General features: G+C 46.3%; 1 protein-coding gene across 3 annotated transcripts in view; it reads right to left on the reverse strand.

The window, feature by feature from the left end:
- TLN2 (talin 2) overlaps window positions 1-26,253 on the reverse strand; it is a 436,539-nt gene that overhangs the window by 90,935 nt on the left and 319,351 nt on the right. For all 3 annotated transcript variants that reach the window (XM_042988722.1, XM_042988723.1, XM_042988724.1), the window contains 9 exons: window positions 23,617-23,825; window positions 22,411-22,530; window positions 21,197-21,394; window positions 20,001-20,140; window positions 12,956-13,049; window positions 10,967-11,056; window positions 8,714-8,836; window positions 7,084-7,227; window positions 5,103-5,264 (listed from right to left, as the gene is read on the reverse strand). In XM_042988722.1, coding sequence (XP_042844656.1) covers window positions 5,103-5,264; window positions 7,084-7,227; window positions 8,714-8,836; window positions 10,967-11,056; window positions 12,956-13,049; window positions 20,001-20,140; window positions 21,197-21,394; window positions 22,411-22,530; window positions 23,617-23,825 — 1,280 coding nt within the window. The remainder of the gene's footprint in view (window positions 1-5,102; window positions 5,265-7,083; window positions 7,228-8,713; window positions 8,837-10,966; window positions 11,057-12,955; window positions 13,050-20,000; window positions 20,141-21,196; window positions 21,395-22,410; window positions 22,531-23,616; window positions 23,826-26,253) is intronic.

Below are 26,253 nucleotides of genomic sequence, written 5' to 3' on the forward strand. Positions count from 1 at the left end.
TTTGAGGTTCTCCAAACCTAGACCCTACCTTCTGAAGAACAAGACTGTTAGAAAGCCTGTGATCCAGTGAGAGTATCCCTTCTTCTAGGCAAAGGGTTACTTTTGAAAAGGCAGTTATACTTGTAGAAGAACGTAAATTTCTCCATTAGATGGCCAATTAAACTTTTAATTCAACTGTGATGAGCAATATATAAAAGCCAATTTGGACAATTAGTGCACAAAAAAACAGAGGCACCAGCATTATGAAACAAACCAGATCTGAGATGAGAGCGTTTCTATTTTTCAGGAAGGCAAGAGTAGACAGGCACGTACGCGATAAAGGCTATTTCTGAATAACAGCTACATTCCAATCAAGCCCTGGCTGCTGGGGACAATAATTACGCATCCACCATGCTAACATTTTCAGAAGAATTCCCGTGAGCCCTGCTAATTTACCATCATTACTAATACCATGCATGCCTTGCCTCTGCTCATCCATAGGCAATGACCCCTATTCTAACCTCACCAATTCTGCCAATCTTCCAGACCCAAGAGCAACCCTATGTGCTTGCTCACATCTCTGGCTCACATATATGGCCTCTGTTCTAACTGCCACTCGTGTGCTCAGTCAATGTGGAGTTAGCACTGGTGACCTGCATGGTGTCTTGTTACTCTTGTCTTGTTACACTATCAACACCATTGACTCCTTGAGTCAGGCCCCGCCAGCCTTCAGAGCAATGAGGATACGCTGGGAGGCAGGGCGGGTATTACACAGCAGGAACTGGGCAGGAGTGGCCCCAGCACAGGCAAGCAGCGTAACAGTCAGATGGCAGAAGTGGTCTTCGGTGTCAAAGGAACTCAAATCCCAGCCACACCAGTGGCCAATGCCACCGCCTTCAGCTGGGATGATGTGGCTTCTAGCTCAATGGAAGATGCCAAGCCTCCCCTCAGTGATGCTCATGCCTCCTGTTCTTACCTTCCCACACTTTTCCCCACCCCTTTTCCACCTCCCACAATCGTCTCAGCCTGTTAGGAAGGCAGACATCCGATCAAGCCAGCAACCTTTCTTTACTTGAACTTGTTATTCAAAATGCAAAGATGATTAGCCGAGGTAAATCCCAAGAAGCAGTTTTCTAATTGTGCAGTTTCATAAACTGTACCAAGAGGTGAAGAAAGGACATATATTTTTTGAGCCTGGGCAATAAAATCACACATCACGCAGCCCACTGCTATTCATGGGACAGGACCTTGAATAATGTGGAACGGTGGGCCAAGCTACGTCAACCACTTTTTTTTTCATTTTCAAAAAGGAAAAGCTAGGGGCATCTCAGTGGCTCAGTTGGTTGAGCCTCTGACTTCGGCTCAGGTCATGATCTCGTGGTTCATGAGTTGGAGCCCCACACTGGGCTCGCAGCTGTCAGCGCTGAGCAGGCTTCTTCAGATGCTCTGTCCTCCTCGCTCTCCCTCTGCCCCTCCCCCCACTCGGACTCTCTCAAAATAAATAAAACATTAAAAAAAAAAAAAGGAAAAGCTATTTCCGCTGGAGGTAGCACTTAGCGTCAGAAAGGACGGTTTACACAGATATTATGTCATTTCTGAATGCCTCTTCCACTCTGGGGATGGCTGAGCCACGCAAGTAACCTGAATATGCAAATCTGCTCACTGGTGAAATTTTAAGCAGACGTGACAGTTTTCGTGTAGACATTCCATGTCACAGAATGTCTAGTACCCCAATCGCAACAATGAAGGTGGTGAAGTCACCGAGTCAAATGCCTAGGCCCCATCAGGACAAGGACACTCTTGACCCCTGGGCCAGCTCCTCTGAATGTTCTCTTAGCAAAATCTCACAGGAGTCTGGGAGACCTCATTCCTGCACGTGTACCGGAATAAAACATTCACGGACTTTAGGGGGTTGGGAGGGACCTTAAGACCTTAAAGATTTGGGACCTTAATCACAAATCCCTAATGTTCTAGATGATAAAACCAACACCCAGAGACTGGCATGCTATCCAGGCTCAGGCCTCAAATGACAGCCTGTGACATCTGCCTCCCTTTTCTCCTGAGCTTGGACAAAGGCAATAAGGAGGAAGAGAAACCCACGAAGTTTTTCCCTTTTTCTTCCGAAAACAAAACGAAACGAAACACAACGAAACCTACTTTACCAATCCAAACATAAAGATGAGCAACAACATCAACATCGATTAATGAGAGCTTGATCGGGCATCTTTGGTACACCCTGGAAATGCTTCATCGCAAAACCCGAGCTTCAACTCCACTGTCAGACTCAAGGCCACGCTTTCACTTCTCAGAAGAGTAAAAGCTGTCGTACAACTTCTACCTGGCACCGAAACCTGAGCGACTGCACATTTAAAACAGCATTCCATTCCACATCTGTGATTTAAGACTAGGTAATGAGCTGAATGAAGAAAGACAAGCAGCTGACCTCTGTGGGGTGACCAGTGGAAAGACAGCGACCGTGGGGAGGGGGTCTGTGTGCTTCTAACGTGTCTGGCATTTAGAGCAACCTGCCAGGGAGGAGGGTGCGGATAATTTATTCTTGCTGAGCCAAGCTTTGGGATTTTAAAGAACGCCCTTGGTAGCAGTTTAAGATTCCCGGAGGCACACATTCTTAGGGTGCTGACAACCCATCACAAAGGTCTGTTCCCTGGTCTTCAGTGTCTCTCTGGCTGGGTCCCCCTCCTTTCTTTGTGCCTATAGAGATGCGGCAACTGGGATTTAGGGTTGGCCACATTGTCACGGTGAGAAGAAAAAGAGAAGCACTAGGAGGCCTAAAACAGAGCAAAATGCAGCTACCAGGGCAGCTGTTTTAAACTTTTAGGGAATTAAATATTCATTTTTTTTGCCGTCTGATAGGATTCTTAACCCTTCCTTAAAATAGGAAATCCACATTCAGTATATAGTGTGGTGAGCTGCAGTGAAATGACCATGACCATTTTCCTCTGAGTAAATTAAAAACAAGGCTCATTGTCCCTGGCCAATCCTGCCCCGTCCCCCCAGGGGGAATTGCAAAACCAAGCACATTTCAGCCAGTTGAGGGGCATTAGGTTCATTTCTGTTCCTTGTGCACTGTTACTGGATCCCAGGGAGCTCACAGAGGCGATGCCTTCGTCTTCCCCACCTAACGATCCCGCCATACCCTCCTCTGATGTTCCTGCACAGGCCTATCTTTCAGGCCATCACAAGAGCTCATTTGCCGCCGGGAATTGCAAAGAGGGTTGGACACCGTGAGGGGAATCTGAAAAGAACAGGAGATCTTAGCAGAGATGCTTTATACAGAGATAGGTCAGGACTTAATACCAGGAGGAGACAGAAAAGAAAGGTTCCCAGGAATTTCTATAGAACAGTTTCCTTCCTTTTTTCCCTCCCGTGGTCCGTCTAAATATAGTCTGTTTTCTAATGATCAGAAAATGGCCAAGCTTAACTGAAGTCAGTTAATCATACAGCAAGCACTGATGATGTCACTCCCTTCAACTCGATTGCTATCTTTCATCCTGCCACCGCCAATTTGCACATAAGGAGTGTAAACACACCAAGGTGTTTCTTCCCAGGTTAGGCTGGATTTGAACAGGATGCTGGGGTGAGAGCAGGATCGAGAGCGGAAAGAGCAGGGGCTCCAGGTCTGGGCTGCAATTCCCATCTGCCACTTACTGGCTGGGTCACCTTGGGTAAGTCACTTAACCTGCTAGCTCCTAGTGTCCTGATTGTAAAATGGGGGTGACAAGCACAAGGGATTTGTATGAATTGATGAGTAATACACACAAAACACTTGAAACAGGCTTTGTACAAAGCAAGCAGCTAAAAATGTAAGCTTTCTTAGTTTTTATGAACTATGATGGTAATTAAGGTAAGCTGCCGCCCGGATCCCAGGGGCACCTGGTCATGGCTTTAATTTGTTTCCAACCTATCTCATTATTGTCTTCAAATACGCAGGCTCTTTGTTTAGACAGCTAAGAAACTGCTGACAGGGCTAAGTGCCCCCTGCTCTCCCCGCCAGCTTGCTATGTGTTCTCCCCTTTGCTTCTGGCTGGCTCAGCTTGTGGATGGACTTCTCCATGTTATTAAAGTGGCTCTGCGTAGTGCTAGAAAAATGAGGGGCGTGGTACCCTATCCTCTGGAGAGGACAGGGGAAAGTCCCATTACTCCCGGGCTTGCCCGACAACAAAGCAGGTGACCCTCCCTCAATGAATGTGACAATCTTTAAGTAAATATTAAGCCTCCAGTGGCTTCCCCAACCTCCTATGGGGGTTGCTCACCTTCCACAACAGCCACCTTTGGAGGTTTGGATCTAGGGGGCGAGGTCCTGGGCTCTTTGCCTGTGGTCTGCTGTTCAGCTGTGGTTCTTTTCCCCACAAGGTCAGCTGCCAGCGGCAGCTTGGTCCCCGCTCGGGGAAGACAGGATTTGTGACTTGATCACCCACCTAGAAATACTAGAGGCCAGCCGCTGCATATTCCTTCCTCACAAGGGCCCCTGCCCCTGCTCCTCCCCCAGCCAGTCCATGGCCTTTAACACAAAGATGAACTTGATAGAAACATGGGACGTTCTATTTTAAAAATCAAGTACTCCATTTCAAGCATTTAAACAACTTTAAACAGAATAGAGATCAAAGGATAGATTAAACTGAATTTTTAAAGTGACTTCCCACAATTTCCCATTCCCTTCTCCTCTCCACCTTCTCTCTAGGCCCCAATAGATGTACCAAAAATGGTATACCCTGTACCAGAAATTCCCTGCAGCAAATGAGCTCAAAACCACCCTACATTAGCACACTGTTTGAGTAAACCCAAGGTATTTGCTACCCAAGCATAGTGCCAACAAATGCCTCACAGCCAACCTCTTCCCGATTTCTGCCCCTAAGCTTCCCATGTACAGAATTTGGAGCCGCCCTCCCCCATTATCCAAGAAGGTTAGTTGAGACCAAGGCTGTTGGTTTTTCATGATAAGTATCTCCATTAGTAAAGGACTCCTCCTTAGTGATTTGAATCAGGAGTGAAGCTTCACTAGACACAAGCCTTAGGGGACAAAGAGCTTAAATCCTGCAAATATCTTTTCCGTCGGCAACAGATGACACAGGAGTCACGAAGGTCTCAGCTCCGAAACCTACCTTGATGGTCTTCACCAGGTTGGCAGTGCTGTTGGCGACTTCCTTGGCTGACTGGACAAAGTGCCTCTTGGCCACTGGGTTGGCTGTCTTGGATGAGGCGATACGACAGGCGTTGCACAGGGCCGAGGTGTGCTTGGCGACAATTGTGGCCGCGGACAGAACCTGCAAAGTGTGGAGCTGGGTTGGGGCATCCCATGCTCAGTGCCAAGGAGTCCACCCTGGTCTGGAGCCCTGGATTCCTCTTCAGCTCCCATATCTGTGTAACTCCAACATGTGCATCTAGCTCCACCGCCCCCAAGTCACTCCAAGAAAGCAGGGGACAAGAATTACTAAGCAAGAGAGAACGAACAAAAGGAAAGGAAGTGATGCTTCCTTACTGGGAGAGGGCTGGACTCCAGAGAGTCTTAAAGGAGATGCAGGCAGCTATGATTCATGACCCTTGGCCAGCCAAGAGGCAAATGGTCCAGGATCTAGGCCAGTGCTGCCCAACACGAGGAGAATGTGAATGACACGTGAAATTTTAAATTTTCTGGTAGCCTCATTAAAATAAGCAAAAGGGTGCCTGGGTGGCTCAGTTGGTTGAGTGCTGACTACGGCTCAGGTCATGATCTCAAAGTTCACGAGTTCGAGTCCCGATTCGGGCTTTGTGCTAATGGCTCAGAGCCTGGAGTCTGCTTCAGATTCTGTGTCTCCCTCTCTCTCTGCCCCTCCCCCACTCACACTCTCTCTCAAAAATAAACATAAAAAAATTAAAATAAGTAGAGAAAACCAAGAGAAATTTATTTCGGTCGCTTATTTAACTTGATAGAGGCACAATATTTCATTTCACCAGGTAATCGATTTAAGAATTTGAGATTTTACAATCTTGTCATACCAAGTTTCAAGCTCCAGTGTGTATTTTACACTTACAGCCCACCACAACTTGGACTGGCCACGTTGCGAGTGCTTAATGGCCACAAGCAGCGCGTGGCCACCACACTGGAGCCCAGGTCTAGAGGAGGAAAATAAACATCAAGGTGTAATAGCTCCTTTTTCATGCACAGGTGGACTGTGGGCACCTGATTAAGGGGTCTGGGCCGGGCATCTTCCAGGCTCCACCCCCAACCCCAATGGCTCTTGTGAGTCACCCGATCCACTTGGCTGAGTTTGGTAACACATCTTTGACCTTTATTGGACAGGTTGGGAGGTTAGGTGCCCTGATGCATTCCACGCCAGCTCTCAGGCCTGCTATAGGTCAGAGGACCCTTCTATTGCCTCCTGAATGTAGGTCCTTCTCCAGCCTCAACTAGGCCTGTCTCAGGGTTCACAGTGGCTGTCGGACTCTCAGGCTGGCTCGGGGGGCCCTACAGGCCAGGCCTTGTTTCTTCAGCACACGCAGCTTGAGTAAGTGAACAGGACTCCATGACACTTGAGTAAGGAGTGTTGCATGTATGGTCTAGTCCTAAAATGCCTCTGTGGGTCCTTAGTGTACTTTGGATTTGGATTCTGGCTCAGTACCACCGTCTCTGTGAAGTGAACCTTGACAGCCCCTCTGAGTTCATCCCCTGTTCCCCCGTGCATCCCTGGTGCTGTCATCACACCCCGACCATCCCATCTTCCAAACTTTATCCAGAAGAGTGGGTGCCAGGGCAGAGGGGATCAGGTCCTCGTGTTAACCCCTAGTGCTGAGCACAGAACGAGCACTCCACCTACGTCCTCTGACCAGAATGAAATCATGAGACTCCTGATGACTCTCTCAGTGATTGCTTCACTCCTCCTGCCTCCAGTACCTCGTTTTAAAGCACTGACACACTGGCACACTCACCACATTTTGCAATATCCCCCTACCCCCTCACGCTCCTGAGTTGTTATTGGCAGTGCTGAGTTTACCTGACTTTGCGAGCTCCGAGAGAACAGTATTCTTTACTCGTTTCTCACAGTCTCCTACCCACCTAGGACAGCTTAAGGACTCACAGACCTCACACCCACGCCCCGTGGTTACCTGTGACGGGCTGCTGCCGGGGTCCACCAGGTTCTGGCATGCCATCTGGATGGCCTGGTTGGCCCTGGCAAACTGGATGGGGTCCACAAGGCCCTGGTGGCCCGCCTGGCTGTTTGGATCAGAGATGCCCACCAGGTATGCAGCCTGGAAACGGAGGAGGAAACCACAGCTCAGACTGTCTGTGCTCCTACATGAGCCTGTAGGGGACGACGGCCTGGCAATGCAAATGTAGCATTCTCAGGGGCTCCTTAGTGCACGGTGGTCAGGGTAATCTCATCAGTGAGGGTTTAAGGATACATGGGCCGATGGTGGCAGGAGTCTTCTGTAGGCTTCTAGGAACGAAACCTCTCTGCGCCTAAGAAAGCCTAAAGAAGCTTTTCTATGGGTCATGAACAAGGATGAAGGCAGCCCTGTGTGCTGCTGGTAGCCATCTTATGAGCCTAAGGGCACCCAGTCTGTGTCGTGTGAAGCTGACTCTTTGACTGGAAGATGGGAGAAGAACAAGAAAGTGGGTGTAGACCAAAGGCATGAAGCTGCTAGGTCACTCAACCCTGGAGCCTGTCCTGCACGGAAGTTTCTGGTCTCACAGCCTAATGCATCCTTAGTGTTTAGGCTCGTATTTCCAATAGTAAGTAAGGAGAATGCGCAGGATGGCTCAGGAGGGCAAAAAAACCCAAAACCAAACAAACAAAAAAAGGCAGTATTTGCTCTCTAAGAGGACAAGAGGCTCTAAGAGAAGGTCTTCTCTTTAAAACCCTTTGGATGGGTTAGTCAAATCATAGGCAGACAATGAATCTGTGAGGGGGAATTTTAACCTTAAGTCATTTCCTGTGAGATTTGAGGGGCAAGATAATTTCATCCCCCAAACTAGGGAATATTTCCCTTTGGTTCAGTAAAATCTTTCAGGCTCAAGGTAATTGTCAAGAGACAAATCCTTCAAGGTAAATGCTGACAATTTTTGAAGCTTCAGTCACATGAGCCCAATAATTATCAGAGATGCACAGGACAGTTGAACAAAAGCAAGGAACATGCCCGATCACATCTTGGCAGGATGGTATCTAATTTTTTTCTCCCTCTGATCCTAAAAAGAGCATGACTAAGATTTTTGCATTTTTAAAGCTTCAGAGAGAATGTGAATTATGTAATACCCATTTGTTTTCTCCTCATAACAACTCATCTGTAAAAATGGTCTTCAACACACACACACACACACACACACACACACACACACACACACACACACACACAAATCTGGCCTCTGAACCCTTATGCTGGGTCTGCAGTGTTCAGGGTCTCACTGTCCTTGCCAGGCTGCTCTGTTCCTGGGGGGGTAACTGGCTGATGTTTTGTCTAAATGCCCCAGCCATCACAGGAACCTCCGCCCTTACCATGGTTTCTATGATGGTGGTTGGAGAAGGAGCTGTGGCTACAGCTCCCCCATGCCCCACTCTCCACAGGGATCTGGTACTCCCCTGCAGCTGGAGCTCCCCCATTCCCACCCCCCCCCCACCTCCCCACCCCAGACATCTGATATTCCCGGTATTCACAATGTACCATGGGACACAAGCAAAGGACATAGGCCTTAAGGCTAGAAGGCCTGCATCATAGGGCCTGGGGGCCAGTCCCTTACCTGGGCTGCAGCCTCTGTCAACCCACAGAGGGCCTTGGACGCAATCCCCACACACTCCCCAAAGGCAGGGAGGTCCCCGGTCTTGGCGTTCTGTGAAATCCCTGCCATCGACTCGCCCAGAACCTACAAAACAACCAACCAGTGATACCCTCTGAGCTTAACATTCAAGGCCACTTCATTGACAGTATTTGCCATTATTTTTCTTTATTCACATTAAGAGGAGATTTAAGAGAATTCTATCATTTCTGTTCCATACAGAGAAGTGAATAATGAAAGTATGAACCTTTCATCTAAAAGTTACCTACATCTCAAAGAGACATAGTTAGAATACACGAATCAATAAAGTAAAATCTATATAGGGCATGCCATGAGTTAGTGGTCTAAACTGAGAACTGCTGGCTCCCAGAATATAAAAATCAGATATGTAAACTGTACGTAGTCACACCCAGGAAGCAGAAGACATACTCTAGGTAATATTATTTACTTACTTATTGACAGCAAAATTTAAATATGCTTTTGTTAAAAAGTATACACACACACACACACACACACACACACACACACACACAGATGGGTGATCTGAACACTAAGACTATTTCCTAATTTTTTAAGTATTTCCCCTTATTCTGAAAATCATTGATGTATTTTTTTTCCCAGAGGTCTTTAAAATAACAGACAAAAGGGAATTTAATATTTAAAATCTAACCCAGAAAGGTCAAGCATCCTACAGAAAGTCACATAGAAGGCACATGGGCAGAGGCAGGACACCTGCCCCATATCTGGTGTTCTGTCTTCTCTGGGCCTCATCACGCCCCATGAGGACAGGTCCTAGTCTACTTTCCAGAGTCACAGATGGTGGAATGAAAAAAAAAAAAAAAAAAAAAAAGAAATTCCCTAAAAATGCTTCGATATACCAAACAGTCCAGTTTACATAAAGACTTGCAAAACAAAGAAGTTAGAAGGTATTGTTATGTGAGTTATTTTCCTTTCCATAACCCTGTATCTCTCTTTAAGGAAGAGTTTCTTTGGCTCAAGGTATATAAAACATATGCAGCCTGCCTAGGAAATCCATAATCCCATAAAGGATACTGGATGGAGCAAATTCTAGTCTCAACCCAATGCACAGCAAGCCAGTCCTGACATCACAACACAGATGTGTCCCCATGTCCCCAGAGCTAACATAAGACTGATGTAGACAAACACACACTTGTGCTCCAAGCACGAACTTGGCATTGCCAGCTGCTCATTATCTGTTTCTCTCACTTGTATTTCATTGTAATGTGGTTTTGAAGCATTCTTAACAACTCTGGTATTACCATCACAAGTTAGTGTTTCTCAACCTTTTAAGCCATCATTATTGGTCCACTGAGAAGTCTATTTAGCCTCCCCACCCGCAACTGCCACCCATATCCAAATAAATACTAAGAAATAAGATTCTGTTGAGCAAGGTTAAGGTTTAGCAGGGGGTGGGGACACAAACGACTGTATTATTTAGATGTTCCATTCCTCCTACCTCCCCCACAAAACTCCGAGTTTTTCAGTCCCCTTGAGAATGCATGCCATGAATGGATGGCAAAAAGAACACACAAGAGGGTCTCATAAAAGCCAAGGTTGGGGCGCCTGGGTGGCTCAGTCGGTTGAGCGGCCGACTTCGGCTCAGGTCACGATCTCACGGTCCGTGGGTTCAAGCCCCGCGTCGGGCTCTGTGCTGACAGCTCAGAGCCTGGAGCCTGTTTCGGATTCTGTGTCTCCCCCTCTCTCTGACCCTCCCCCGTTCATGCTCTGTCTCTTTCTGTCTCCAAAATAAATAAACGTTAAAAAAAAAAAAAAAAATAAATTAAAGCCAAGGTTAACTGACAGGCTTTCCCCTGCAAGTTGGTCCCAAACGAAAGAAATCTATGATTCGACTCACCGTAAGACTCATCCATGATATGGTCTAATCATTGTATCTCAAAGTGTTATTGTGGGCCGCATTGGCAGGGACCTGGGGACTCGTCAGAAATGCACAATCTCAGCCCCACCTCAGATCTACTGAATCAGAAACTCAGGGGTAAGGTCCAGTAATCTGTGTTTAACAAGACCCTTAGGTGATTCTGAGGCACAGCCAAGTTTAAGAAGCATTTGAGCAAAGGGCTTCATGGTGAGGCTTCATGATGATGTAGTCACACAGAGTGGCTGCAGGCAGATACATACAAAACCATCTAGATTTTTCCCCACAATGAGGAGGAATGTTAACAGCACAGACAGCCTTACCTTGGAGTTTTCCATCACACTCTCAATGCAGTCAAAGTAAGAGAGGTCACTAACAGGTTCATTAGGATTGTCCAACATCCCCTTGACAGTCTACAGAAGGAAAACACAACTTCAAAAGCAAGCCAGTGTTACAGAATAAGAGAAATCCAACATCATATGAACTAACAACTTCCCCTCCCTACAGAGAATTCTGGTCATGATCACTCATGTCTCCAGATTCTTGAAAGGAATTTAAAGGGTTTTATCTGTGACTTCAGATTTTCCGCTGGCAACAAAAACATAGACGGCAAGGAGGAGGATGTCTCAGGTTAGCTTCGACAGAGAGGAGAGTCTCCTGTTCACACATTTGGAGAAGAATCATGGTATCCACAAAAGGGAGAGATTTTTTTCTTAAGAAAATCTAAAAGCTAATGCACGACAATAGTCAATTAGCACAATTTCTCTGCTGAATAATTCCAAGGAGTTTAAATTTCAAGGACACGTTAACTCATTTCTACTTCGTGAGGAGAACCCTTAGTTTTCAGTTCTGGAAGCTTTTCATGAGTAGGCATGAAAGGTAACCCTTCCAAACTGTCCACTGAGATGGTTCACTTATTTTTAATTCACAAAATATAGAAAATATTCACTCCTGTTGAGGTATCCATCAAGGAGCCGGGTATGGGGCTTGCTCCTTTGTCTCCAGTCCAGTGAAAATCTTCGCTAGCTCTCAGATTGTAATTATCCCCGACAATCACATACGAGGGAATTTTCCAGGGGAGGCGAGTCTGGGGATGTAGCCATCCAGCCTCCTCTCCAGTGAGGGAGAATGTACATTAGAAGAACCCAGCAGCCTTTGCGGGCACAGCCAACAAAGACACCGTCGTTGAGTTACCAAGGATTGGGGACGTCATGGTGGGAACTGCTGAGTTACTAAGTTAAAGATCTCAGGAAAGAGGGCAGCATAAAGAAGTTCATTTCATTCAAGATCCTCCTCCCACTCTTCACACAATAAAAACTGTTTTAGTCACAGCAACCCTGAAAGAGTCCTAATTTTGGCAACCAAGGATACAGTGAAAGGACAGAGTACTTGCATCTGGGCCCACAGATCTTAGACCCAGCTCACATGTCCTATCTGTGGATGTGAACAGACCAGGATAGGGCAGTAATCTACCCAATGTAGGGAACAGCCTCCACTGTTTTCAGAATGTTTTAGGCCAGTGGTAACAAGCCTCTTCTCACCTCCAGCTGTGCACCCTGGCCTATAGTCCCCAGCAGACTGGGCCTCAATCAAACCATGCAGAAGCATGGTGGGTGTTCCCATGCTAATCATCCAGAAAACTAAAGGTACATGGGGTACAACCAACCCCTATCTATTGAGTTATCTCTTTGGCTGTTTCAATATAACGTGCGCTGCTTAGGACTGCTTTACATACAAGTAGGCACGTTGATTTTCCGTTTACCCACATACATGCTACAGGCAGACATGAATTCTCCATTATAAATAAACCCTGAGCCTGAATATAAATTGAAGAGCACCCACACTGTGTTCTGGGCCACTAGGGGTCCCACCATCGCCTTGATCCTGTAATAGGTGTTACTTCTGGGTTTCCACTCATGTGCCCCCTACAGTGACTAACATAAAATGAATGGGAAAGTCATTTTTACTCAAAAAGAACATCTATCCAAGTTTCTCCCACCTGCCCCAGAGTAACAACTCCAAAACTTTTCAGGTGGAAAGTGCCCATCTTCAGCCTGCACCCAGGCCTCTTCCTATTTGAAATAGAGAATCCTTGAACAAATTAACCCTCATCCTAGTGGAAAAAGGGGAAGCAGAAATGATACTCCTACCAAATCTAACTTTGATTCCTTCCCACTCGGACTGAAACTCTGGCCCCAATAGTCTGATAAGAAGGATATAAGGCAAGAACAGAGGAGAAGAAACTGACCCTTTCCAGAAAGGACAGAGAGCCACACCCTCTTAAATCCCCAGCAGCCTTCCCAGGGACTTACCTCGAGCTCCCGCAGGGCATTATCACATTCTTTCTGGCCAGGAGCTTGCTGGGTGCACAGCGTGATCAGCTGATTGATGCTCTCTGTCACAGCTCTGGGACAGAAACAGATAAAGGGTTTTGTTTTGTTCTGTGAATACCAACATTTCCCCAACAATGTTTTCTGGTTCACCAAAAATACAAGTAAATCACTGTCAAGGATGGGGTCCCAGGAGCCTCGGTGGCTCAGTCAGTTAAGTGTCTGACTTCGGCTCAGGTAGTGATCTCTCGTGGTTTGTGGTTTCGAGCCCTGCGTCAGGCTCTGTGCTGACAGCTCAGAGCCTGGAGCCTGCTTTGGATTCCGTGTCTCTCTTTCTGCCCCTCCCCTGCTCAGGCTCTCTCTCTCTCCCCAAAATTAGTCAACATTCAAAAAAATTAAAGGATGGGGTCCCCATGCAGGCTCTTCCACAAGGCTCTGAATGACCAAAATAAACCACAACCAGGGAAGATAGAATGAGTGTCCCCACTCTGCCTGTAATTATTCATTTGATTTTCCTTTAAAGGGTACTAATAGTTATTTTAAGAAAGTAGGACTATCTTTTAACATATTCACAGGAAAGAATTTACAACCAAGTTGCAAATAGCAAAGAAATCATATTAACACTGTTTTTAAAATATCCTTCATTAGCAGCCCATAAGGAATAAGATGATCTGAGCTAGGCTATTTGGGATAGTCTTTGTATCATTTGGAAGGTTTTATGTATCTTAAAACGTAGCGGGCATATAGTAAACTGTGCTTATAATTTTAAAATCTCTCCTTTCCATGAAATTCTACATGATTTGCTACTTCCTAGAAGCTATCCCCAAATTATTGTTTAAAATAGCTCTTTTCTTTAACATTAACAGGAATTAAAGACTCGTGTGATTTTATACGTGTTTCTATTCTTCTTAGAACTTCAGAGGCAGCTCAGAGTTTTTTCTATATTGGCAAGGATTCCACCTCTCCCGGGCAGCCTATGCTTACCTCCTGCCGAGGTTAGGCCATGGATCATTTACAAAGACACAGTCCATTTTAATTTTTTAATAAGGTGTGAAATATGGGTCCATGTTCTTTTTCTGTGAGGGTGAGGGTGGCTTATGCAAGTCGAATTATTTCAACACCCTTCACTGAAAACGGCTGTTCTTTCTGCATGGCCTTGCTTTTCTAATTTTGTGGACAATCCCTGGGCCTTATTTATGTAAGTCTACCTCTGGACCCTATTTCATTGACCTATGTGTCTAACCCTTTGCCAAAAGCACAATGTTTTTATCCTAAGTAAGTCTTAAAATTGAATAGCCTGTGTTTTAGACATGAAAAAAACAGAGATGGGAGAGACTTCGCTAGGGGGATGCTACAAGGAGCAAAAACACTCAAACCCATGCCTATCTGCCTCCAAAGCCAGATCCACAACCATTTTTTTCCGTAGGATCATCACGGGTCTACACTCCGGCAGGCCCTCAATTCTCTTCATAGTTACTAACCACTGCAGCTAACTGGCAACTTAAAACAAACAAAAACAAAACAGCACACTTGCTGTTCATCATTAACGCGGCCTAATATAAAAGATGTTTCATTTTATTAAATTGGCTTTGCAGCTTCCCACAGAATATTGCATTTGATGGACGATGATGTTGCCAATGCACAAAGGCAATCAGCTTAATTATTTGATGAGGAGATACTGCTTTGAATTTTAAATTTAGCTAGGGTGGATGGGAAGAGGAAAAAAACATTCCTGAACTCACAAAGGAATCCCAAAATAGTCTTTGTACGATGAACTCCAGCAATTCACTTATGTGGGGGGCAAGGTGTTTAATTAAGGTGTTGTAAGGAAGCAGCTGTGTTCTCCATGGTGCAAAGCCAACACAGAAACAACCGGGAGCAGGACAATCTAATTCTGGGCATCTTGGAGGGTGTGGTCCATGACGCCTTCTCTAGATGGGTCTCTCAGGGATCCAACGCCATGTTCCATGTGGCAGGCTTCAAGACATACTTCTGAGTGGACAGGTGGGCATGCAGGAGCATAACAAAGGGTGCAGAATGCCCTTGACTGTGATGACATGATCATGTGGAGGATATTTCTACGTATCACACAAGCTTTCCATTTAGCTTATTTCTTTCCCTGTTTCCTGTTTATCTGCCTTTTTTTTTTTTTAACCTAGTCTTCACATAAAGATTTTTTCCATTAAAAACTGTTGACGATTGATGAATCCAAAGAATACAGAGCTGTTTATTGTCCTATTGTTTTGACTATTTTTCAGATGTGAAAAATTTTCAAGTAAAAACTTGGGGTCAAAAAACACCAAGAGACCAAAGGTTTGTGGTTGGATAATCCATACAGGTGCAGCACAGCACTGAGGTCTGAATGGTCCATGGCTAAGGAGCATGGTTTAGGTATTGTTTTTCCCAATTTTAGTCTGGATTAAAGAGCCCAATAATAAAATGTGTGGCCCAGAGGCAAACGGTTACACAGATTTGACAGTGATAAATAGTATTTGTAGGTTTCAAATTATAGCAGTGAGTTATAAGATCAAAGAATTGGAGGCACCCCAAATATGCAATGATAAAGGACTGAATAAATGTATAGTCTACAAGAGAATTCTGGGTGCCCATTAAATGTCATAATGTATAGGCCTAACCTGTACTTTTTGTAATCTTTTTATGCAATTAAAAAAATGATTAAAGCTACACAAGTTTTTTTTTTTTAAATACAAAAAAGTTAAATAGCCAAAATTCCACCATCTAGAAGTAGTGAGTGTTTCCTTGTATTTTGTTCTTTATCTAGGCATATCTAGCCATTCTCAGTTTTAGAAAAAAACTGAAATCCATAACCTCAGATGTTAAGACTCTCTAACCTACACATTGTTTAGTATTTAGAGATACTGAATTGATTCAACTAGTTTGGGAGTTCTGGAGGGAAATTTTATTATTACTTTTTTCATGTTTATTTTAGTTCTGATAGAGAAAGATAGCAAGAGCGTGAGTGGGGGAGGGGCAGAGAGAGAGGGAGACACAGAATCCGAAGCAGGCTCCAGGCTCTGAGCTGTCAGCACAGAGCTTGACGCAGGGCTCGAACCCATGAACCATGAGATCATGACCTGAGCCGAAGTCGCAGGCTCAAACGACTGAGCCACCCAGGCAGCCCGGAAATTTTAAACAGATATGGAGATGTGCCAGCAGTAAGAAAGACAATCGACCAATTTGTGCTTTTGATGATCTGTTAAGCACAAATCATCTAATAAGGAGCTTGGCTGGGAAAACGGCAACATCAGACATTTCCCTTCCTTAAGCGACAGTGTCCTTAAGAAGGTGAGAAAGAGCCCCCAAATTCCACCTGTGCATAGTCCCTGGTCCTTCTCTGCATAAGGCACGAGAATTAAAAAAAATAACAATGTAGTTTGTCTCTCTAGGAAACCAAGGTGATTGCAATCTGGTTGGAGAGGCAGGATAATGAACAGATAAGGCACAAAGAAGGTGAGCCAAAGGAAGCAGGGATGGGGGTAGCACGTCAGACAGGATCCTGAACCTCCCAGAGGCCAGATACACTTTGGGCTCACAGGCAGCACTGACAGAGGACACAGGTTCTTCAAGGAAGGGAGAGCTCCAGGGAGGCCACAGCAATCGGAGAAGTCATGCCTGAGTGAGATCCGGATTTGGAAAAAGGAAACAGAACATTCTGGAGGAGACCAACACACGGCCTAGTTTATATTTTCCTATTTCATAGTGTGGAAGTGCTGCTTGCTGGGTGATCCTTTTTCACTGTGTCTGGAGACAGGAGGAAGCCTGCCTGGCAGGAACCTCAAAACAAAGGGCAGCCCAGGAAGAGGAATCACTCACAAAGTTCTAAGAAACCCTCAGGGGACAGGAAAGCAGCTGAAAGACTGGCTGGGTCCCAAAGCTGGCAGTGGTGGGCGTAAAGTTTTCTCAGCTGGGAGTTGTCCTGGCCAGGGTGACTGTGGTGTGATCAGTGATAGAGGGGAGGTGCTTAGAGGTATGATGTTCCCCCCACCTTTTGCAACTGCAACCTGGTTTTCCCTTTCTTTGGCTAAGTTCAGGGAGCATCAGACCAGCCCCTGGTCAGGGAAAAAGCTGAAGAATGATTGACAAAGGGTTTCCAGCTCTACCCAATTCATCAGAGGAGAGTCTGAGCTCACCAACTATACAGGAAGAAGATAAACAAACTGGGCATTGAACAGAAAAGGACTTCATCCCCACTAAGCATCCAAAACCAAAGGACTGGGCTCCTCAAATGCACCTGGGCTCTGATGCAGAATGGAGAACAAAGGAAAAGGTCATACTCAACTGCTCTTCCAGAGAAGAAAGAGTCTGGAGACCATAACGAATACAGGATTCAAGGTTGCTGACCCAGGAGCAGGACAGGGCTGAGTTGGTCGAGGTCTGGGTCCTCACAATGGCATCTTTGGGGCTACTGTGTCATCCACATGACACACAGGCAGGGCTTGGTGTCTCAAGAATAGGGAGGGCAGTGGCAATAAGATACGTGGTTCTTAACTCCAAGGGCACTTACATGCAGGGTTGTTGCCAAGTCCAGATGGAAGGGGGTGAGCATGCTGTGTGTGTGTGTGCCCTCTGCCCTAACTCTACCAGGGCCATCCCGGTTGTATTCACGGTGTGAGCCCAGCATCCAAGGCTGGACCTAGCCCATAGCAGGCATCTGGGAAAAATCTGCTAGCTGAATGAATGAATGAATGAATGAATGCATGCACCCCAGCTGTGCAGAGCTTTACCTCCAAAAGGGAGCTTGCCTGACTCAGGAAATCTGGCAGGAAGTTTCCACTGGGAAACCTCCTCAAGGAGCACAGCTTCCCAACATGTGCCACAAAGCCAAGGACAATGTGCCAGCACAATCATTTCATGTGATGGTTTTAAAGCACGTACTTGGCTATGAAACCATCAGGCTGGGAACTCCCTGTCAACGCTGAAAGCCAGGACAGAGGCAAGGAAAGCTTTATCACCTGGTCTCCGGGGCCCTTCCTCAATGTCACCACCAGGGGGCCTTCAGACACCCACAGAGCCAGGACAGCAGCAATATTCCTTGAGGGCCTGGTTTCCTTCCTTATCTGGCTTTCAATTTACACTCTCCCCTTCTTCCCATAATTTAGGAAAGTGAACAGCGCGTTCTAAGTTGGAAACTATAATTTTGAAACGACGCAAAAAATTGAAGATAATGAAAAACGTCTGAGTTCGGATGCCTGGAAACATCAGTTGCCTTATCCAAAGGGTCTTTGTAGGAAAAAGAGGAATCAAGAGAGGGTTTTATATGAGAAACAGCTGCTCAACAGAGGAGACATCACTCCTTCCTTTCTCATCCCCTGCCCCTCGGAGGGCACTCACTCACTGGCACAGTCACAAAGCCTAAGATGGAGGTGGGGAGAGGGGAGGGTTTTTTTTCCCACTCCTAGTGGCTCTCACTATTGTTTGAAGCTAAAGTATATACACCTAAGGATAAGTGTTTTCAAGGGAAATTCTCTAAAATTCTCTAATTGCCTCACCATCCGCCAAAAAAAAAAAAAAAAAAAAAAAAAAAAAGCACTACAAGCCAAGAGAGGATGAGACAGGTTTTAACCATTATCACCAAGATACCTTAATACTGAGAATGGACAAGAACCTAAGGATGATGTAGCACATACCCACATACCCCCATTTTGCAGATGGGAAAGTTTAGGCAGGTTGAGAACTCCAGCCAATGTAACCAAGCGTGCCAAACATTCGAGCCTGGACTAGAATTCAGCTCTGACTCTGAACTTAGCTTGAAGAGACAGGCACTGAGCATCCAGGACAAAGACATGAAAAAAACCAATAAACAAGCAAAGTCAAGTTTAAAAAGAAAAACTGAGAAGCAGAATTCAAGCTATGCATTTTAAGAATCACTAATCTTCGGGGCGCCTGGGTGGCTCAGTCGGTTAAGCGTCTGACTTTGGCTCAGGTCATGATCTCGCGGTTCATGAGTTCAAGCCCCGTGGCGGGCTCTGTGCTGACAGCTCAGAGCCTGGAGCCTGTTTCAGATTCTGTGTCTCCCTCTCTCTCTCTGACCCTCCCCTGTTCATGCTCTGTCTCTCTCTGTCTCAAAAATAAACGTTTAAAAAAAAAAAAAAGAAAAGAATCACTAATCTTCACATTTTGAAAAGGCTTCCAATTATGCTATATATTCTAGTTGCCCACATCTCATCTGTTCCTGCTGTTAGCTTTCCTATGTATCAAGTTATGTCAAGGAATGCTACGAAAACATGCGTGCCTACAGGACCAGAGAAACATGCAACACCCTACTCTCTTGGTTCAGGAAAGTGAGTGTGGGTTTGCTTACACAAAATCTGCCTGGGCTGTCACTGCACTTTCTCCACGTACCAGCATTCAATCACCCGTTAGGGAGCCACAGTGGCCGTAGAACAGATGTTGTATTGTATTAACCGCTTCCTCGGGTGAAAACAACGGGAAAGCAGGACACGGACAACATCCCGAACTCAGGCTCACGTTTTAATATTTCTCCCCAAACAATTTACTCCCACCCCTACCCCATTCATCCTAAACTGGAGCCCTTCTGCAAGTGACAAACAGATTATGTTTAAATCCATCTAATTAACATCAATGCCAGGCACATAGTAAGCGCTCAAGAAATGTTGAAGGCGTCGTTGGCTGTTGCGGGCTTTTTGTACTTTGCAATATTTTCTCATTTTTTTTTTCCAGTGGGCATATATTACATTCATAATCCCAAAGATACGACACTACTTTAAAAATGTCTATTTAAGCCATCATGTTTATAAATCAATGGGGGCCTGAAGCCTAAGCAAGCTGAAAGGCTGTAGAAGACAGAAGACCTCTTTAGTGGGGGAAAGCACATGAAAATAAGCCAGTTTAATCAAATGCCAGAGTCACGACTCTACCTCTGACAACAGAGAAACAGCACCTCGTCTCTGTTCAGCGACAGAAGCGCAGCAGGATGTCAGGCACGGCTCTACAACAGTGACATTATTTAAGCACACACGAAAGCACATTCTGTTTCCCTTCTTACCTTGCGGCAGCAGCCAGGAGATTTTTTGCATTGGGGGCTCCTGGATCTACAGAGAGAGATTTGGCAGCTAACAACAGCTTGCTGGATGCCATAGAGATATTCTTGAGGTTTCCAATCACTTGGATCTGGTCTTCTTTTGTCTGGAAAGTCAAAAGGAGGCAGAGTAATTAGGGACTGTCCATTTCTCCCGGGAGGCATTCAGAGAGCCAGGAGTACCATGTTCGAATGGAAGCAAGTTATGGAGACTACATGTAGCCCAGTGAGTCTGCAGAGGCCTGAATGGTCGAGACGGTGCCCAGTGTCTACTCTCCCCCAAACAGATACCCTGACCAAGATGCACGCAACAGGACAGAAATCCAGCCCCAACTGGGTCAGCAGAGAGCTGTGCTGTCTCACAAGGGCAGGCATTAAAAGTGGGGGAGGGAAGGAGAGAGAGGGAGAGAGAGCACATGCACACCAGCTCACAGACCAGGCCAGGATTCCAGCATCCCGCTCAACAATGCTGGAGTTGTCGAGCAGCTCGTACATCTCGGCCTGGCACAAACGACTGCCACTGTCTAGATATTCAGAGCTGACTGCAGCCTAGAAGTTCCTGACTTGAGAGAAGTCTCATTTCTCACCTGGCTTACTTACCACCCGAGAAATAACCATTTGTAGATAACACAGCAAACAACACCCCGGGGTGTCTCCTCTAGGCAGTTCACAGGAGCTCAAGAAAAAACAGCTTTGCAAGCTGACACCAGACCAGTCATGTCCCCTTGTTCTGAACAAGGGTTTTATCTGTTCATCTCAAGGAGGTAATTTTTAATCATTCGACACTTAGCATCAGACACAATCTCCTCAAATGGGCCCAGTGAACCTCAAACACAAGATTTCTCACCATATTATACGACCTATGAAGCACAGGACACAGAGCTGCCCTCCCTGCAAAAAGCAGAAATAAACCATGAACGCTGCTGCATGATCGTGGGAAAAGTTATCCGTCATCTCTAAGAAGCATTTCACACATAAGCTAATAGCATCTTTAGGAATGCCAGGCCTGTGAGGTCACAGAGTTTCCTAAGCAGCAGAAAGAACGCATCGGTGTGGTCTGCTGACAGGTTCCCTATTCCTGTTTGTCCAGCGGGCCCTCAAGGGTAAACAGTCCATCAGAGGACAGGCGAGGGTCAACCCCAGTCAGCTACCGCCACACTCACCTGAGCCTGGCCTGCCATCTCGATGCCAGCATCCAGGAATTCATCAAAATCATCACTGAACTTCCCAGAGGCTGCGGCCAGCTCTCCGCTCTGGCCCCGGGTGGCATGGACCACTTCCCCAGCAGACTGGTTCAGATCAGCCGCAGCTTGGTTCAGTTCACTCTGGGCCTCCTGGAAAGGCTTCGTGCTTGGAGGTAACTGCAGGGGGAAGGAAGGCATGCTCCATAAGAAGTTTTACTTTGCGTGGTGGAAATAAGGAAGGCGCCATGGAGGGAAGGAGGGCTCTCCAGGGATGCATTTCTGAGTCACCTAAATGAAAAGGCTCTGGTCTGAGCCCACCTATGTGAAGTATGACCTGTAACATACCAACGTTATTTCATTCACTGAAATTTACTTGAACACCTAGTCAATGCTAGACACAGTGGATTCGAATATGGTCTATCCTCAGGGGCTGTGGTCTCCTGAGTAGCAGAGCTAGGACTGACACGTGGGCAATCTGACTCCAGGATCCATGCTCTGAACCATCACTCTATTTCGGATGGAGCCTCTCAAAGCTTTAGCTTTCTAGAACACAAAAGCAGATGCTGTATTAAACCTCAAATCCTATTCTTCCAAACTAATAGCCACCAATGAGTAACCTTTGCTAACACAGCTTTTATGTGGACCAGAAGCATCACTGGCAGAATTGCCCTAAGTTTCAGAGAGGTTAGGGCTAGGCTCTATGAGTCACACTGCATACGTGGCTTGATTAGCTGGTATGTACCAGGCACCAGGCAGAGAAGGGATGGATGAACCAAAGGCCCCCACTGAAAGGGGTGCCCAAAACAGCAAACAGGCTCCAAGGTGCAGTTCCTTAGACAACTTGCTCTCTCGGTGAGTTCTGGATACACATGTCCCTCCACCACCTGCCTGTGACTGCCTGTGATGTCCTGATAACAAGTCAGATGATCACATAACCACCTTTCCTGTTTTCACCGGGAGGATACAAGAGCAAACAGCAACAAGGACTCAAAGCAAAAGTCAACTTGAAAAGCTCCGCCTGGGAACTTTGCTCATGGAAAAGCCAAACAAGGAAAGGCAAATTGAGAGGAAAAACAGGACTCCTAAAATGGAGGTTAGCTGCTCTGAGACCCCATGGAAAGGAGAAGACTCCTCTCACACCTACGGCGAGCCCAGTCCCCCAGGTGCCCCTTCTCAATGCAAAAACCTCTCACCGAGTCCACGAGCAGCTTCTTGCTGGACTCGCCAATGCTCTTCAAGGCCACGTCCACATCCTTCTGGCCAGGGAGACAATTCACGCAGTTATTCAAGGAGTGCGAGACGGCTTTGGCCACCTGAATACACGGAGGGAGAAAAGGTCTGTAAGAGAGTAGTTTCAGGGCTAACACTTGTGCAGATGTGCTGGGAACCAGCAGTGACAGTGCGCAGAGCTGAAAAGGATCAGGAAATTATCTGCCAGCATCCAGCTGACACTGTTTACCATTCAATCACCTCTTCTAGGCCTCTCACTGGGGTTAACATCCTGTCTTGGCAAAGGGTCTGACATGCTGATATAGTACATCTCGTGCGCACCCCATCACCAGGCTGTCACAGCTCTGTGACTCAAACACAGAACTCTCTAATATTACATCAGGTTCTACCACAAAGATATCCACTACCAAAAGAAACACAAAGAGCCCCCTTCCTGAGAGCCCTGTGGAGGCCACCAAAGTGGAAGGAGGCCTTGAATTCTTTGGGTCGCAGGCAGGCCTGTGGCTGATTTCTCTCTGTGACACACAGGTGCCATCACCCCCACACCTCACCCTGCTCAAGGGCAGGCGGGACGCTCTGAGCACTTCAGACTTGAACTTGGAGCTGCCCTCATGCTGCCTCTTTAGGATGTCCAAGGACTTGCTGTATGTACTGTTCTGTATCCTTAGGCAAAGGGTAAGGTTTTTGGAAGTGGGCTGTGTCGTGTCTTTTAACCTAAACCATCTTCCCAGTTTCCTGTCTAGAACTTTGCCTAGATGGTCTCTAGCCCACAGGTTTCATTAGGCAGGCAAAGACTCATCCGAAGAGGCAATAAAGGGAGTATAAAACTTTGAGCGGACCCACTAAGTTGACCTACCTCACCTCCTGGACTAGGAAGAGGAATGTATTTAAGCACACCTGGGCCCCAAGCAAACAAGCCGCGCATCCTGGCTCCCAAAGTTCCAAGGACAGATTTCAATAAAGGCCCCCACACTCTCTGTTAACTCAGTTGAGCAGATCTCATATGACGGGGGCTACCAGGCCAAGGTTAAAAAGTGGGTATCGCATATGGCCAGCATGGTTATACTATCTGGGAAGGTCTTGAAAACACCCATCGTTGAGCAATGTTCACACCTGGAAAAGAGTGACCACCTTAGCGATGACCGCAATTGCCAATTCCGGGGCCTCACCTGGGCTAGTCTCTGCTGACTCTCAGCATCCCCAGGTGCAATCAGGGCCTGCTTGGCTTCCTGGATGAGCATGGCTGAGCCCTCCATCACGTCTCGGGCTGAATCTAACATGGCATGCGTAGCTGCAGGGTCGCTCGTGGATGCGGCCACTCCACGGGCAGCCTGGGCCAGCGTTTTCAGAGCTTGGGCTGTCTCTCTTGCAGCCACCCCTAGGGATAAAATGCCACCAGACTTTCTGTTAGACTCTATCTAAAAGCCATACTTTATTTGAAAGTCAGCCTCTAGAGCACAGCTTCCTAGAAAGGAGAAGACCCTCTGACAGTGTGTGGTCCAGGTGGGCTCCAAATCACTTTTTATGAAACGTGAATTGCTATGCTTCTCGAAAGAGCAGCCCATACCACCAGCTCTGGGCCAATCCAAGAGACATGTTGTAACAAGTGGCAGGCTAACAACGATTTCTCTCTGGTTCCCATCACACACTCTGCTGTGCGTGTCCACGGACCTGTAACGCCAAGTGCATGGGATCAAGTACACAGATGGACCACTCAGATGCACTTTTCTTCCCAATTGTTTTTTATCGGGCATGACTTAGATACAATCAAGTGAGCACTCCACATGTGCAGCTCAGTGAATTTTTACGTATGTTTACAGCTACATAGCCACAATGCAGATGGAGACAGAGCATTTCCATCACCTGTCCCCTTCCTCGGTCAATAACCTCTCACACTAGAAATGATCACTCTTCTAGTTAGGCTAGTTTTATCTGTTCTTCAATCCCCTGTTGATGGAACCACCAATATGCTGTGTCTGGTTTATTTCTCTGCCAGAATGCTAGGAGTTTCATCCGTGCTGTTATATTCATTCCTCTGACTTGATATGTAGTATTTCATTGTGCCAATTCACCATTTGTTTATCCTCTCTTCTGTGGGTGGACATTTGGACTGGTGTTTAGGGATACTATGAATTAAGCTACCAAGAAAGTTCTTGTAACTTTCCTGCATTTCTTTCATGTATGTAAGTGGACATAGGGAATCATTTCTCTTGGATATAACCTTGGAGCGGAATTACTGTGTCTTAGAGGAAGTTTAGCTTTAGAGGACACCACAAAACCTTTTCAGAATGGTTTTACTATGACGCGCTCCACCAGCAATGTATGAGAGTTCCAGGTGCCCTACATCCTAGTCAAAATTTGCTATTGTCAGATTTTTTTATTTTAGCCATTCTGGTGGGCATATGATCGTAGCTCACTACGGTTTAACTTTTATATCCCTAAGGAGTAATGATGTTGAGTACTTTTTCATATACTTAGTGGCCATCTGTATATCTTCCTTTGGGAAGTGCCTGTTTGTCTTTATTTTTTTTTTACTAATTTTTTTTCATCAATTTTTTATTTTTTAAATGTTTATTTAAATAACAAGAGACAGAGACAGACAGAGAGTGAGCAGGGAAGGGGAAAAGAGAGAAGGAGACACAGAGTTCGAAGCAGGCTCCAGGCTCTGAGCTTTCAGCTATCAGCACAGAGCTTGATGCGGGTCTCGAGCTTATAAGCTGCGAGATCATAACCTGAGCCAAAGTTGGATGCTTAACTGACTGAACCACCCAGGCACCCCTGCCTGTTCATCTTTAAACTCACTTCTAAGGATGATGGGATGTGCAGATCAACTATGAATATAAACTAGTTAAAAATTATAGTACCATCTGCCATAAAATGGACACGAACGTTCCTACGTGGCACTGAGGGCCTGGCATAGCCAAGCAGAAGATGAAGGCTAAAGTGCCAGAGCATGTAACAAGAGAACCTGGACACCCTGAGAAATGCAGAAGAACCCACCTTAAAGCAGATCTCACCCAACTCCTTCATAGAGGAGGTCTAGCACTGAGGGGTATCTTGTCTGTGACACACTTTCAGAGGCAGTGCCGGGGCTAGATCTGAGGATTCTTAAGCTTCTGGGTCAGACTCTCTGCACAGTGCTCTTTGGGGTAGAGAACTAGGAGGGATTCTTGCTGGAACATACACCATCTGCGTGAAACTGACACACATCAGTTTCTCTTGCGCTCAGCTTCGAGGTGACGATTGTCTAAAGCTTCAGCGGGATGGTCTCTGGGCGCCTCTGAAGGGGGCCTTTACCAGCCGTGGCTTCTGCTGCATCAGAAGCAGCAGGTGGTCGTCTCCTTATGGAGGATGAGGCGCCATAATACAGTAATGTGTGAGGCCCTGCATCCATAAAACAAGGCAACTTTGCAGCGCAGCAGACTTGCGAATCTGTAAATATTTAGTAAGTCACACAGCTGGGACATAACTCTACAATCTAATCAGGGCAAATTACAAAGCTGCCAATCCACCGTTTATCACCCGGCACTTCTGAATGCAACGTGCGGTATGAAAGAATTTTAAACAAAGTGTTTTTTTTTATGGCAAAGGGGAAGCCCAGAAGAGAAAACACAAAGATAAATAAAGCGAATGTGAAGGAGAGAAACAAGTGGAGTGGAACAGTCAATTCCTTTTTATGTTTAAGCTTCTGGCACAGGGTTGAAGGATGCCCTTGCTCAGAAAGGCACCAGATGTGGTTAAGGCCTCATCCACCTCTGGCTCTGCAGCTGATTAGCTGTGTGGCCCAGACTGCTGCCTTTTCCCTC

Source organism: Panthera tigris, chromosome B3 (assembly GCF_018350195.1).
Source record: "Panthera tigris isolate Pti1 chromosome B3, P.tigris_Pti1_mat1.1, whole genome shotgun sequence".
Lineage (NCBI taxonomy): Eukaryota > Metazoa > Chordata > Mammalia > Carnivora > Felidae > Panthera > Panthera tigris.